Here is a 13,402-nt window from a genome sequence, read left to right as displayed (position 1 = left end):
AGATTTTTTCAACCAGAAAACATAATTTATTCATGCTAGTTAAAATGCAAGAGAGGCAATATTTTGGGAGTTATTATGTCTGTTATTTAACTTTGTACTTGGTTAAATTATTAATTAGGAATGCAGAAAATTATTTATATTATTAGCAGGTTCTTGCTTTGGGATTCAGGATTTGGAATAACGCTATTCCAGAAACACTGCTTTTCCTCAATTTGAAGTTTCTCGAAAGAAGGAGTAACAGATTTTTCTGGGTGAATCTCTCTCTCTCTTTTTTTTTTTTTTTTTGGGTGAATCTCTTTTAACCCAAGTCCTTGCTGTAGCTCACGATTCATGGATAGTTCACGAAACATCACGGAATTTTTCATGCTGGGACTCTCACAAAACTCCGAAGTGCAGAGAGTATTATTTGTGTTCTTTTTGATTGTCTACGTTGTTTCTGTTGGAGGCAACCTACTTATCATGATCACCATTATCTTCAGTCCCACCCTGGGCTCTCCTATGTACTTTTTCCTCTCATGCTTGTCATTCATTGATACTTGCTATTCCTCGTGTATGACCCCCAAACTCATCGCTGACTCCTTGTATGAGGGGAGGGCCATCTCTTTTGAGGGCTGCCTGGTTCAATTCTTTGTTGCCCATTTATTGGGAGGAACGGAAATCATTCTGCTCACGGTCATGGCCTATGACCGCTACGTGGCCATCTGCAAGCCCCTGCACTACACGACCATCATGACCAGGCATCTCTGTGCCCTGCTGGTGGGGGTGGCTTGGTTGGGAGGCTTCCTGCATTCCCTGGTCCAGCTCCTCCTGGTCCTTCAGCTGCCCTTCTGTGGGCCTAATGTGATCAATCACTTTGTCTGTGACTTGTACCCCTTGCTGGAACTTGCCTGTACCAACACGTATGTCATCGGCGTGCTGGTGGTCGCCAACAGTGGTGTGATCTGCCTGTTGAACTTCCTCATGCTGGTTGCTTCCTATGCTGTCATCCTGCGTTCCTTGAGGTGCCATGGTGCGGAGGCGAGACGTAAAGCCCTGTCCACCTGTGGGGCCCACTTCACTGTTGTTGCCCTGTTCTTTGTGCCTTGTATATTTATTTATATGCGGCCATCATCTACTTTGTCCATAGACAAAATAGTGGCTGTGTTTTATTGTATTTTGACACCCATGTTCAACCCCCTGATTTATACATTGAGAAATGCAGAGGTGAAAAATGCCATGAAAAATCTATGGAAAAAATGAGCAATTGTGGATACTGATATAGTAGGGGGAAAAAAACCCTATCATTCTCAGTAAGAATTCATATTGTTATGATGAGAGCTTAGAGATATCAGAAAATTTCAAAATAAAACTGATTTGAACATTTCAAACTATGGCTAATCTATCCATGTCCTATGTTACTGACCAATCAGTTAGTATACACAACTTCAATTTTTTCTTACACTAAATTGCAGGACATGGAAACACTATCTTTCTCTCTCCCTTGCCTTTGTCTGAGATGGAACCTTCATCAGCCTGGGGAAACAATGATGGGTATAATCCCCTTATAGAAATGTTACTAACCTGGTCCTCCAACTTTGCACATTGGAATATTGATCAGAGTAATTACTGATGGTTCACCTCTATCTGATTCTGTCTACATTTTTTTTTGAAATTGTACTGAACTGTAGCTTAATGTGATCTTATTACATTTAAAAATATGCTAGGAAGTGTCCATAAGCTTCACAAGATTGCCAGGAGTCAAAAAGGTCAAGACTGCTTTTATCTGGCATGTGCCAGACAGAGGCTGCTACACTGCTGGGTCCTGGACAGAAGACCACAAGGCGCAGAGCAGTGACCAACTCTGGAGAACACTGGATGGGACTGACCAGTCTTCAGTTGCCCTGAGATAGAAGTTGTCCTTACTACATAATCTGCAATTTCCATCTGCCATGTGGATTCTTAGATGGTGGTCCAAATCTTTCACGCCATGAACAGTTTTGAAATCACAACCTGGATACTAATAGTTAAATATCTTTTCCCTGAGTGTTATTGTTTTTTCCTTTGACTTTGAGGGAAGAGGGAAGGCAGAGGCTTTCTGAGCATCAATGCTGTCTCTGGAGGGACAAGTTGGTTTGGGGACAATAATGTCGGAGAGAATCTGTAGCTTGGGGCTCTGAGAATACAGCAAATACAATGAGGAATTATTGAGCCCAAGTCATGGAAGTGCACAGAATAGATTTACACTAAAATTAACATAACTCTAATATGTTGTGAAATTCTGCAGCAAATGTGTAAATATTATGTACCACATTGTCTAAACATTATGTGACCACAAACACACAAATGATTGAGCATTGATTTGGTACATCAGTTTATAAATAGGATCTCATATTATCCTTATAAGATGTGGACATGGTTTTCTTTTTAAAAATGAAGAAAATGTATTCACAGAGGCTGATTTACTTAGCCAAGGTTGAGCTAGAATTTAAATTCACATCTTTCTGCCTTAAGTATGATCTTGCCAAAATGCACACTGCTTTACTATCTGCTGATCTTTCTCTGCATGTTTTACTTTGTTTCCTGCTTGTAAGCTTCCGGTTATTAACGTTCTTTTTTTTTTTTTTCCCCCTGAGAAGGTTCTATGCTGTTATTTATTTCTTTATTTATTTAAATTTATTTTTTATTGGTGTTCAATTTGCCAAATATAGAATAACACCCAGTGCTCATCCCATCAAGTGCCCCCCTCAATGCCCGTCACCCAGTCACCCCCACCCCCTGCCCACCTCCCCTTCCACCACCCCTAGTACATTTCCCAGAGTTGAGAGTCTCTCATGTTCTGTCTCCCTTTCTGATATTTCCCAATCAGTTATTAATGTTCTTATTGTCAGTCTGTGATATGCACTTGCCCAGATTTAAAGTCCAGAGTCACTGTCCAGTATAACATCCATGAGGCTTTGATTTTCTCTAATCTACATGTTAAGATGCTTGCTCCCACTCACTTGTTACTGTGGAAAGACTTTGCTTCCCATGTGTATGTCTTCTTATAACTTGAATTTATTGAGTTCTCTAGTCAGCTGTCCCAGGTATTCTGTTTGAGGGCTGCATTTTATTGATAATACAGTGAAAGGAATTTTTAAAAAACTTTCTTTGAGGGGATCCCTGGGTCGGACAGCGGTTTGGCGCCTGCCTTTGGCCCAGGGCGCGATCCTGGAGACCCGGGATCGAGTCCCACGTCGGGCTCTCGGTGCATGGAGCTGCTTCTCCCTCTGCCTGTGTCTCTGCCTCTCTCTCTCTCTGTGTGACTGTCATAAATAAATAAAAGAAAATTAAAAAAAAACTTTCTTTGGCAGGAAGAAAAATATAGACATAAAGTCAAAAAATCTCATTAGGTGTAATAGCATTTCCTGTGCACTACATTTGGGTATTTTTCCTGGTTTCAGCAGCTCATAATTTCCCTGTTTTCCAGCTAATGCCGGTAGCTTACACATTCCCCTACGATTTTATGTTCCATGGTATGAAGATATTCTTCATCTGTTTAAGAAAGATAGCATTTATCATTATTTGTTATCATAGAAAGTGTTTATGACAAGATATGGAATTAAAATATCAGGTAATGAAACATCATGTGGTCTGGTGATGTAAAATTTTATAATCTGCTTGTTCAGTTCTGGATAGGGATGTGTGTTTGCAAGTAGGTTTATAAGGCCAACAGTACTTTGTGGTATGATTCTGTTTTACTTTGAACTTTTACTTGTGTTTATTTTTAATGTATAATAAGCATACATGATTTCTCCAAATTACAGACACATTAAAAACAGAATATATTGTAACTCATAAACAAACTCAAGCTGGTTCCTTGACAAAAAAACAACATCCCAGATGTGGTTCTAGATTCTGGGACATCACACTGAATAGAATCACACACAAATCCTATCTTCAGAAAAGGACCTAGTCCCTGGAAAGCCATATTAGGACATTTATTAATATAATGGGTTTTCCTCTTAATAGACCAATGGAGAAAAACCATATAATTATCTCAGTACATAGTGCTAAAGTATTTTTCAGCTCTCAAATATATATCTATCAGTGATTACAATTCTTTTAGGGTCCTGGAGATGATTTAAAATAAGAAGGTTCTGGCAAACAACGTTTGAGGTGCTTTTATTAGCTATTGTATATGTCACCCAATGAGAGTGGGGCAGTTGTCCCATTCCAGCACAACCCAACTCAGAGTGCTTTTCCTAAGGTTTTTACCACTGAATTTCTTTACCCTACCTAATTTTACATCTTCCCATCATCACATGGAGTAGGTATAGTGGTCCATGGTGCTCATTGTGCTTAGAAAACTCAATGTATAGAGGTCTGCAGGTTGGAGAAGTAGTTTCCTCAGGGTGCCTTCAAGTGGCCCACATCTTAGCACTTAAATCTATTCTACATTAAGGTTGATAAATAGTGATTGGAGGAGAAATGTTTTACTTATTTACTCAACTGTAAAGAAGAATACACACTGTATTTAGAAGTTTTGAAAAGGCATAAAGCTGTCCGTATGTATGTTTATAATGGACACATAACTAGACCTGCAGAAATGTACCATGCTTCTCTGAACTCTCATTTTCACCTGAGAACAGAGAACTTAATTTAGTCAAGTCTGTTTTTCTAATCTAATCTTGAGACTTCAGTTTTTAAAACAGTTCTATCCATGGTGAAGACACTTTCTCTTGAGTATGGCATCCTTTTCCCCAAAAGGTAAGTTTTGGAGGCTTAAGCACTCTGCCTTCTGTAGTCAATGGGATGGGTCCACTTGCTCCTTGTCTCGCTTTGTTTACATTCTAGCTCTTTGCTATAGGTGAAACTCATTGCATCTATTCCTCAATATAAAGCACCTACAGTGTTCCATGGAAATTGTGAATGAGAGTCAGGAGGTACCAATTCGGCTCCATTATCTGCTGTAGTTTTGTCGAGGAGATGTAGCTATATGTATATTCCTTTTCTAGGTAGGATTCTCTAGCCCAGTCTTTCATTCATCATCCTTTTGGCTCAGCCCAAAACTTTAGAGTCATGCTGACCCTTCTCTCTCTCTTCCCTTCCCTCCACCCTCATCTTACAGCTGATCCTTGAGCAAATATTCTTAGCTCAACCTCAAAATATTCCCCATCTTGAAGAGTTCCAGTCCCAGCCATGATGGAGTAAGCACAGTCCACCTTCTCCCTCCCACAGAGATACAGCTATGAACCCTAGACAGAATGCACGGAGAAGCCATCTGAACACTTTGAAGACTGAATGATAGTAGGCCTATTCAGAAAGATCAGATTTGAAGGTTCAGCTCCCCCCCTTCTCTATATGACTTGGTCTGACCTGGAAGTATGCATTGGGTACATGTAGGAAGAGCTCCAAGAGAATCCTTTTTTCTCTTTTTAATTTAAATCCAATTCACTAACATATAGTACATCATTAGTTTCAGATGTAGAATTCAATAATTCATCAGCTGCTCCTCATATCATGTGCCCTCCTTAATGCCTACCACCCAATTATGCTATCCCCCCACCCACCTTCCCTCCAGCAGCCCTCAGTTTGTTTCCTACAGTTAAGAGTCTCTAATGGTTTTTCTCCCTCTCTTATGACTTCTTATACACAGTTTTTCCTCTCTTCCTCTATGATCTTCTGTGCTATTCCTTATATTCCCCATATGAGTGAAACCATATGATAATTGTCTTTCTCTGATTGACATATTTCACTCAGCATAATACCCTCCAGTTGCATCCATGTCAATATAAATGGGAAGTATTCATTCTTTCTGATGTCTGAGTAATATTCCTTGTGTGGAACGTCTTTATTCATTCATCATTTATTCATTCATCTGTTGATGGACATCTTGGCTCTTTCCATAGTGTGGCTATTGTGGACATTGCTTCTATAAACATTTGGTGCAGGTGCTCCTTCAGATCACTGCATCTGTATGTTTGGGGTCAATACCTAGCAGTGCAACTGATGGGTCAAAGGGTAGCTCTATTTTCAACCTCTTGAGGAACCTCCATATTGTTTTCCACAGTGGTTGCACCAGCTTGCATTTCCACCAACAATGTGAGAGAGTTCCTCTTTCTCCACATCCTTTCCAACATTTTTGTTTCCTGTCTTGCTAATTTTAGCCATTCTGACTAATGGTGTGAGGTGCTATCTCCTTGTGGTTTTGAGTTGTATTTCCCTGATGCCAAGTGATGTGGAGCATTTTTTCATGTGTCTGTTGGCCATTTGTGTCTTCTTTGGAGAAATGCCTGTTCACGTCTTCTGCCCATTTCTTGACTGGATTGTTTGTTTTTTTGGGTGTTTAGTTTGATAAGTTCTTTATTGATCTCAGATACTAGCCCTTTATGTGATATATCATTTGCCAATATCTTCCCCATTCTGTAGGTTGCTTTTTAGTTTTGTTGACTGTTTCCTTTGCTGTGTAGAAGCTTTTCATCTTGATTAAGTCCCAATAGTTCATTTTTGTTTTTCTTTCCCTTGCCTTTGGAGATGTGCCCAGAAAGAAGTTACTGTGGCCGAGGTCAGAGGTTGCTCCCTGTGTTCTCCTCAAGGATTTTGATAGATCCCTGTCTCACATTTAGATCTTTCATCCTTTTTGAATTTATCTTTGTGTATGGTGTAAGAAAATGGTCCAGTTTCATTCTTCTACATGAGGCTGATTTTCCCAGAACCATTTATTTAAGAGACTTTTTTTCCATTGGATATTCTTTCCTACTTTGTCAAAAATGAGTTGACCAGAGAGTTGATGGTCCATTTCTGGGTTCTCTCTTCTGTTCCATTGATATATGTGTCTGTTTTTGTGCCAGTACCATACTGTCTTGATGATTACAGGTTTGTAATATAGCTTGAAGTCTGGCATTGTGATGCTACCAGCTTTGGTTTTCTTTTTCAATAGTCGTCTGGCTTTTCTGGATCCATTCTGGTTCCATACAGATTTTAGGATTATTTAAGAGAAACTTTCTCTTGCTGGTCAGACAAGCGGGCCAGAGAATGAGGGGGTGAATCTCTTCCTTTCTTTTTCCTCTCCCTCCTTCTATTCCTATTCTTTCTGTTTTCTCCTGTCCTAGACCCCAGTCAGTCCTCTGGCAGAAAGGCAGTACAAGGACAATAATGGCAGTTGGACCGGTGCCTTAATATTTTAGGGAGGGGGATATTTTTATTTGACTATTGGAGCTGTGATCTCAGGAGCCTGGGACAAATCCTTCTTATTGCCTCTGTCCTCCTGAAACTTGGTCATAGACTCAGAAGCACGCAGCACAGAGAGAAACTAAAGCGGTTTCAAGAGCTAAAAAGCACCAGGGATATCAATGAGAGGAGGGCACTCAAGAAAGTCATTTCATTAAATTGTGTATGAATTCCAGGACTCTCCACCTCAGAGTTGTGAATGTGTGAATCTGAACTTAATCAGCATACCAAGGTCTTTGAGAATGGCTTTATAGGGTAGAGCACCACTCAAGTCCCAGACTGGCCACTGGGTGGCGCACATGTGGGAAAGACCTGAAGAACACTGCAAAGGATTTGCTAACTGAACTCTGACTTTGGAATCACAGTCCACAGAAGATGGGTTGGAAATTGCAACCTGAAACTAACAAGGTTAATTCCTGCTAAAATTTAAAATTCAACACTCTTGATTTAAAAGATCAGATATTACATAATATTCAAAATATCCAGGACACAATCCAACATTTCTAAACATACAGAGAAGCAGGAAATCTCAACCTGCAAGTGGGAAAAAAAATCAGCAGAGTCAAAGACTAAAGCAACCATTATAATCATGATCGCATAAGTAAGGGCAAGCATACTTGAAACAAATGGAAAGATAGGAAGTGTCAGCAAAGAAATAGAAATTATAAAAAAGAATGGAATTGAAAATTGAGAACTGAAGTATTCAATGGCCAAAATAAAGAATTCACTGGCTGGGCTCAGTGGCACTGTAGGAATATGAAAGAAAGGTGAACTTGAAGATAGATCAATAGAAATTATCAAGTCTGAACTACAGAGAGGAAAACGATTTACAAAACTGGACAAAGTCTCAGGGATTTGTGGGACAATGTCAAAATGTCTAACCTTCATGTTACTAGAATTTCAGAAAAAAGAGGAGAAAGGATGTAGCTCAAAAAAAAATAATGACTGAAAACTTCCTAAATTTGGTAAAATATATAAATTTAGAGGTGCAGGTAGTTCAGCAAATCTCAAACTGGATGAACCTAAAGAAATCCATTGGAGACACACCATAATCAGACAATTAAAAAAAAACCAAGAGAAAGAAAATCTTTGATTTATAGAGTGGAACACCTGTAAAACCATGAAGCAGTTCAAGAAGTAGATTTCTAGCCCTCTCAGGATTCCTTATATTTCTTTCAAATCATATCTCTTTTTTTCCCTTATTTTCTTTTCTTTTTTTCCCTTAAAGGTCAACACTAACATGACTTTTATGATAAAACTTCTTTGCTTTTCTTCATACTTTTATACATTTATCACCTATGTACACACCCCTAGGTTGGTCTATTTAAAAATTTAAATACAGCAATCTTATATGAAATCATGGTATCTGGATTCTTTGACTCACCATTGTGCTTGTGAGATTGAGTCATGTTATATCTGTCATTCACTTATTTTCATTCTGTTAGTCTGTTGTATAAATTTACAACATTTTTTTTACCCATTCTATTAATTATAGACATTTAAGTTGTTACTAGTTTTATGCTTCTACAAATAGCTCTGTTAACAATCTTGGTGATGTGTCTTCCAATGCACAGCTGCATATCTTTGTCTTGGTTTTATATTCAGGAATCGGGTTCTGGGTCATAAATTATATGCACATTTATGGATATCCAATATATACTTGGAAAACAATTATGCATTTCCACTAGCAGCATATGAAAGTTACCAATCCTCCATACTGATAATAAACTCTTGATATCGACTCTCCTTTTAATTTTATGCATGTAGGGTAGCATTGCAGTGGTATTTTATTGTGATTCTGTATCCTATTTCTCAGAGGATAAAAGAGAGGAGTCGTACCCTCCTAGATATTTACTGACCATTGGGTATATTCTTTGCTGAAGTGCTGTTCCAATCTCATGTGATTGTTTTTATTTTCTTGTTTTGTAAGAGTTCTTAATATTTTCTACATCATTCCTGGTTCTGAGAAGCAGAAGCTAAGGCAGAGTAGATGTGCAAGAGATTTACTGGGGGAAACACTGCTGGGGGAAGGCGGGAGGAGCCATCCAGAATGACACAGATCCCACTCTGTGAAGGAGAACTGAGAAAAGGAAGAAAGAAACTCATGAACTGCATTGTAGTTCTAAGAAACAAGACTTAGGAAATTCTTGAATTAAAATGAAGAGTAGTGGGGTGCCTAGGTGTTTCAGTTGGTTAAGTATCCAATTCTTGATTTCAGCTCAGGTCATGGTTTCAGAGTCATGAGATCAGGCCCCACATTGGGCTATGTGCTCAGTGTGCTATCTGCTTGAGACTCTCTCCCTCTGCCTCTTTCCCTGCTCAAGTTCTCTCTGTCCCTCTCAAATAAGTAAGTAAGTAAGGAAGGAAGGAAGGAAGGAAGGAAGGAAGGAAATAAATAAATAAATAAATAAATAAATAAATAAATAATAAAGAGTAGTGATTGGAAGTTGGGGAAGGGAATTTTGAAGAAAGTGAAGGTTTTAAATGGTCCTTGAGGGTAACTGGGAAAATGTATTGATTGTAGAAACAGAGTAGGATTCCTGGGCAATGTTAATGAACCTTTCAAAGGTGATGATTTGAATTTTAGTGGACTAAATTCTCCCTATTTTGGGATCCCTGGGTGGCGCAGCGGTTTGGCGCCTGCCTTTGGCCCAGGGCGCGATCCTGGAGACCCGGGATCGAATCCCACGTCGGGCTCCCTGTGCATGGAGCCTGCTTCTCCCTCTGCCTGTGTCTCTGCCTCTCTCTCTCTCTCTCTGTATGACTATCATAAATAAATAAATAAAAAAAAATAATAAATTCTCCCTATTTTGTGACTCTTTCTAGAAGCTTTCACTAAACAGGTTGGGAGGAGGCTTAGAATAGGTTTCATTCAGTCCTGGGGAATAGCTGAGCATGTACCAAGAAGGCAAGAGTGCTAGAAAGGTAAATGGTTTCATATTTTATGGAGAAAATTTGCTACCTCCATCAATAAGTATCAAATATGTGTATATCTGTCAGCATTTAAAATGTGTAAAATGAACCCAGCAATTACATTTTATTTGATTCCATTTATTTAGGGACTACTACTCCATTTAGAATACAAATTCCAAGCTGCCAAGGGCCATGTTTGCTTCATTCACTATGGTATTCCTGACATTTAGAAAGGTGCTATCTTTTATTAGGTATGGTCTGAAAAAAATCCCTATTGAATGATTAAAATTGTGGAAGTGCAATTCTAATTCATATCATTTCGATCTTTTGGTGCACTACACAGCAGAGGCATGGATAAAGGACAGCCATCCTCTTCTCTCTGCTTTAAGCGGGGAGATGAAAGACCTGTGTCTAAAAACACAGAAGATGTCCAATAAATGCCGTTGATCCTTCCTGATGTTGTTTTTCAGTCAGCAATTTCTCTAAAAACACCCCCCAGTTTGAGTCCCTGAAATATCCCGACTCTCCTTTTCTCTTGATGATTGATAGTTTCTCTCTCAAGACACTAGAAGGACACTGGGCACTTCTAAGAGGCACAGGAGTCCCTTCCTTCTGAGACCAAAACAGTATTCAGGGGACTAATTAAATGATGGTGCCAGCCTTGTTCTGATCTGTGAAGGAGGCACAAGCTCCAGCACTGCTTCCGCAAGTGATCCTGTGAGAGAGAATTAGTCTCCCTTGGAAAGGCAGAAGCACATGGCACTGACAGTCCCTGTGCTATCATTCCCAACTCCCTTATAAAAGCCCTGTCTAGTGGAAGGAGAAAGCTTTTCTCTGAGACTGTGCTGGTGAATATCCTTAGCAGAAAAGGGAGCTAGCAAGTCAGCTCCTCCTTCAAGAGAAGGCAGATAATGGAAGGTTATGGTTGCATTGGAAAGGGGACAGGCCCATATGGGAAAGACAATGTGAAGACTCCTGGTAGTTATCCTGCCTTTACAGAGATCCTCAGGGGGTCAGTAGGGCATTCTGCACTCACAGGATTTCTAGAAATTTTCCCCTCTGGATTACAACTTCCCTTCTCAGTGAGCCTCACTCCAGATTGGTGTGGATGGGGCAGGGAAGGAAAGTGGAGTCAGGTACTTCAGTGGGATGTGTATGTGGGAGTGTCACGCCGAGGCAGGGTCTGTGCCATGCACATCCATACCACTCTTGTCTCTCTTTTCTTGGCTGCAGTATTTTGAAAGTGTGGCATGCAACTCTGTCATTTCACTTACTTCCCTGCTGTTGTTTAGCATTCTTGCTGTTTGGGTTGGAAGCATATCCGGTCCTGCTTTCTTTCACTCATAATGCCTTTTTAAGGCCTTTGACCTATATTCAGAAAAATGAATAACAGTGGAGAGTGTTATACTTAAATACCGAGGCTAGTGGAAAGTGTTATTCTCAATAATTTGAAAGTATCCTGGCAGGTATTTTAACTTTATGTTGAAGCTGTGGGTCTTTATGTTGAAGGAGCATCTATAGTTGTGGATCTTAATATTCCTCCACTTATATTTGCCCATTTTTCTTCCTATGGTAAATGAAAGTAACCAAGCACTGGCCACTTATTGTATCATATCTTTTTATTAATACTAACTACATAGTTGTTTTTCAAGAAATGTTATAATAAACTATTTTTAAAGATATAGATAGTCTTGAAGGAATAAATACTTCTGAGTTAAAAAAAAGGAAAGGGGATAGGCTGAACGTGGGTTCAAGCTGCACCTCTGGCATAGATCTTCCATGTGACCTTGGACCAGTGCATCTAATCTCTCTGAGTTTGAGATCCACCATCTTTAAAATAGTCAATTGGAAGCCATGATTGTAAATGCCACCAGGTTCTTAAGCAGATAAAGGGGAAATGGATGACAGAACAAATTCCCAGTGGCTTGTAAATAAATGACCATCTTTTGGGTTCTTACCTTGTACTAGTCTAAGAAACCTTCAGCTCAGATGAGTTTTGGTAATCAGTAGCACCTTCCCAGTCTGTGCTTTATCTCAGTGGATAAAACAATTCTAATCTCATCCAGGAGTTTAATCACATGAAACAGTGAAATTTGGGATATGCTTGGCGTTGGTCTGGATAATCCTTTAAGAACTCTTCTAGATCCATCTGTCCATGTATTAGGGTGTAAAAACAAAGCACAACACAACACTTGGAGACCTGTTGTCCTCAGATCCAGTCAATGTAAGTTTTCTATAGTCTGTTTTTAAAATTAAATGAAAGAAAAATGCAACCCAAAACTGCAGTAGAATAATTTTACTAAAAGCCTCATTACTTTCTACAAAATAATTTTGTTTCTCATAGATAACTCAAACAGGAGACTTCTTTTTTGGGGAATAGCTTTTAACAAATAATTTCTTTCATGCTCCCACAGATTGTAGAGATGAGTCAGCTTAACATTTCTATTTTTGTTGTATAAATTCATTATTTGGCTAACTTCTGTGCTTTTCTATATTGTGTTCTATATGAGGATCAGTATTAGGACATTTTTTTGTATTTATAATATTATGGTTTTGAATATAATTAGCTATTTAAAAATAACTAAGTTAATTTTGAATTCATCCACTTAGGTCCTTGGGTCCTTATGCCACATAAAGAGCTTGCTGCCTATGGTGTTGATGATAGTGATTTCAGAGATGCCATTTATTGAATGTTTATCACATCTAGGCTCCATACAGACACTCTGGCATGCCACGTTCTCATTTACTCCTCTTTGCACCACACGGTGTAGCAGTTCTTTTAGTTTCATTTTATAGACAAGAACATTGACGCTCTGAGAAGTTGTTCATGGTTAAATGGCCAACAAATGGCAGAGGAAGGATTCAAACTGAGATAAGTTTAAGTGACATTCTAGTGCACTGAAGCCCACAGAATCTGTAGCAAGACCACCTGGGTGCAAGTGCCAGCTCTGGCACTTATTAGCTAGCTGATTATGCTTCTATGGGTTGCTAATATGTGTCTCACTTTCTTGCTGAGCAAAAGGAGGATAAAAGCAGTGATCTACCTCATGGAGATAACCTGAGATTTAAGGAGCTGATATATATAAAGCAGTTAGGGATAGTGCTTGTCAAAAACTACATAGTACTCGGGTGTTTGCCCTTATCACACTGTTTGTGCTTTTGGCCATAATGTTCTACTCTGTTAAGGTCCCCATCGGACATGTCATTTGCAGAACCTACATTTGCTGTCTTGCACTAAAACTAGGAGAGAGAAAAATGGGGCAACTTGCTGATCAACACGGAATCTTCTCCCCAGTGTTCT

At 39.2% G+C, this 13,402-nt stretch overlaps 1 protein-coding gene across 1 annotated transcript; it reads left to right on the top strand.

Annotated features, from left to right (window-relative positions):
* The first annotated feature begins 330 nt into the window (after nucleotides 1–330).
* Nucleotides 331–1,239, top strand: LOC112663590 (olfactory receptor 140). The gene has a single exon (XM_025452662.1). It carries the CDS (start codon nucleotides 331–333, stop codon nucleotides 1,237–1,239), a length of 909 nt encoding a protein of 302 aa, XP_025308447.1.
* The last annotated feature ends 12,163 nt before the right edge of the window (nucleotides 1,240–13,402 follow it).

The sequence above is a fragment of the Canis lupus genome, chromosome 18 (assembly GCF_003254725.2).
Source record: "Canis lupus dingo isolate Sandy chromosome 18, ASM325472v2, whole genome shotgun sequence".
Classification (NCBI taxonomy): Eukaryota; Metazoa; Chordata; class Mammalia; order Carnivora; family Canidae; genus Canis; species Canis lupus.
The sequence above is the reverse complement of the archived record's forward strand: the minus strand, read 5'-3'. Positions and strand labels throughout refer to the sequence as shown.

Coding starts and splice junctions, on each gene's coding strand:
- LOC112663590 (XM_025452662.1), top strand. CDS start 331: ATGGATAGTTCACGAAACATCACGGAATTTTTCATGCTGGGACTCTCA.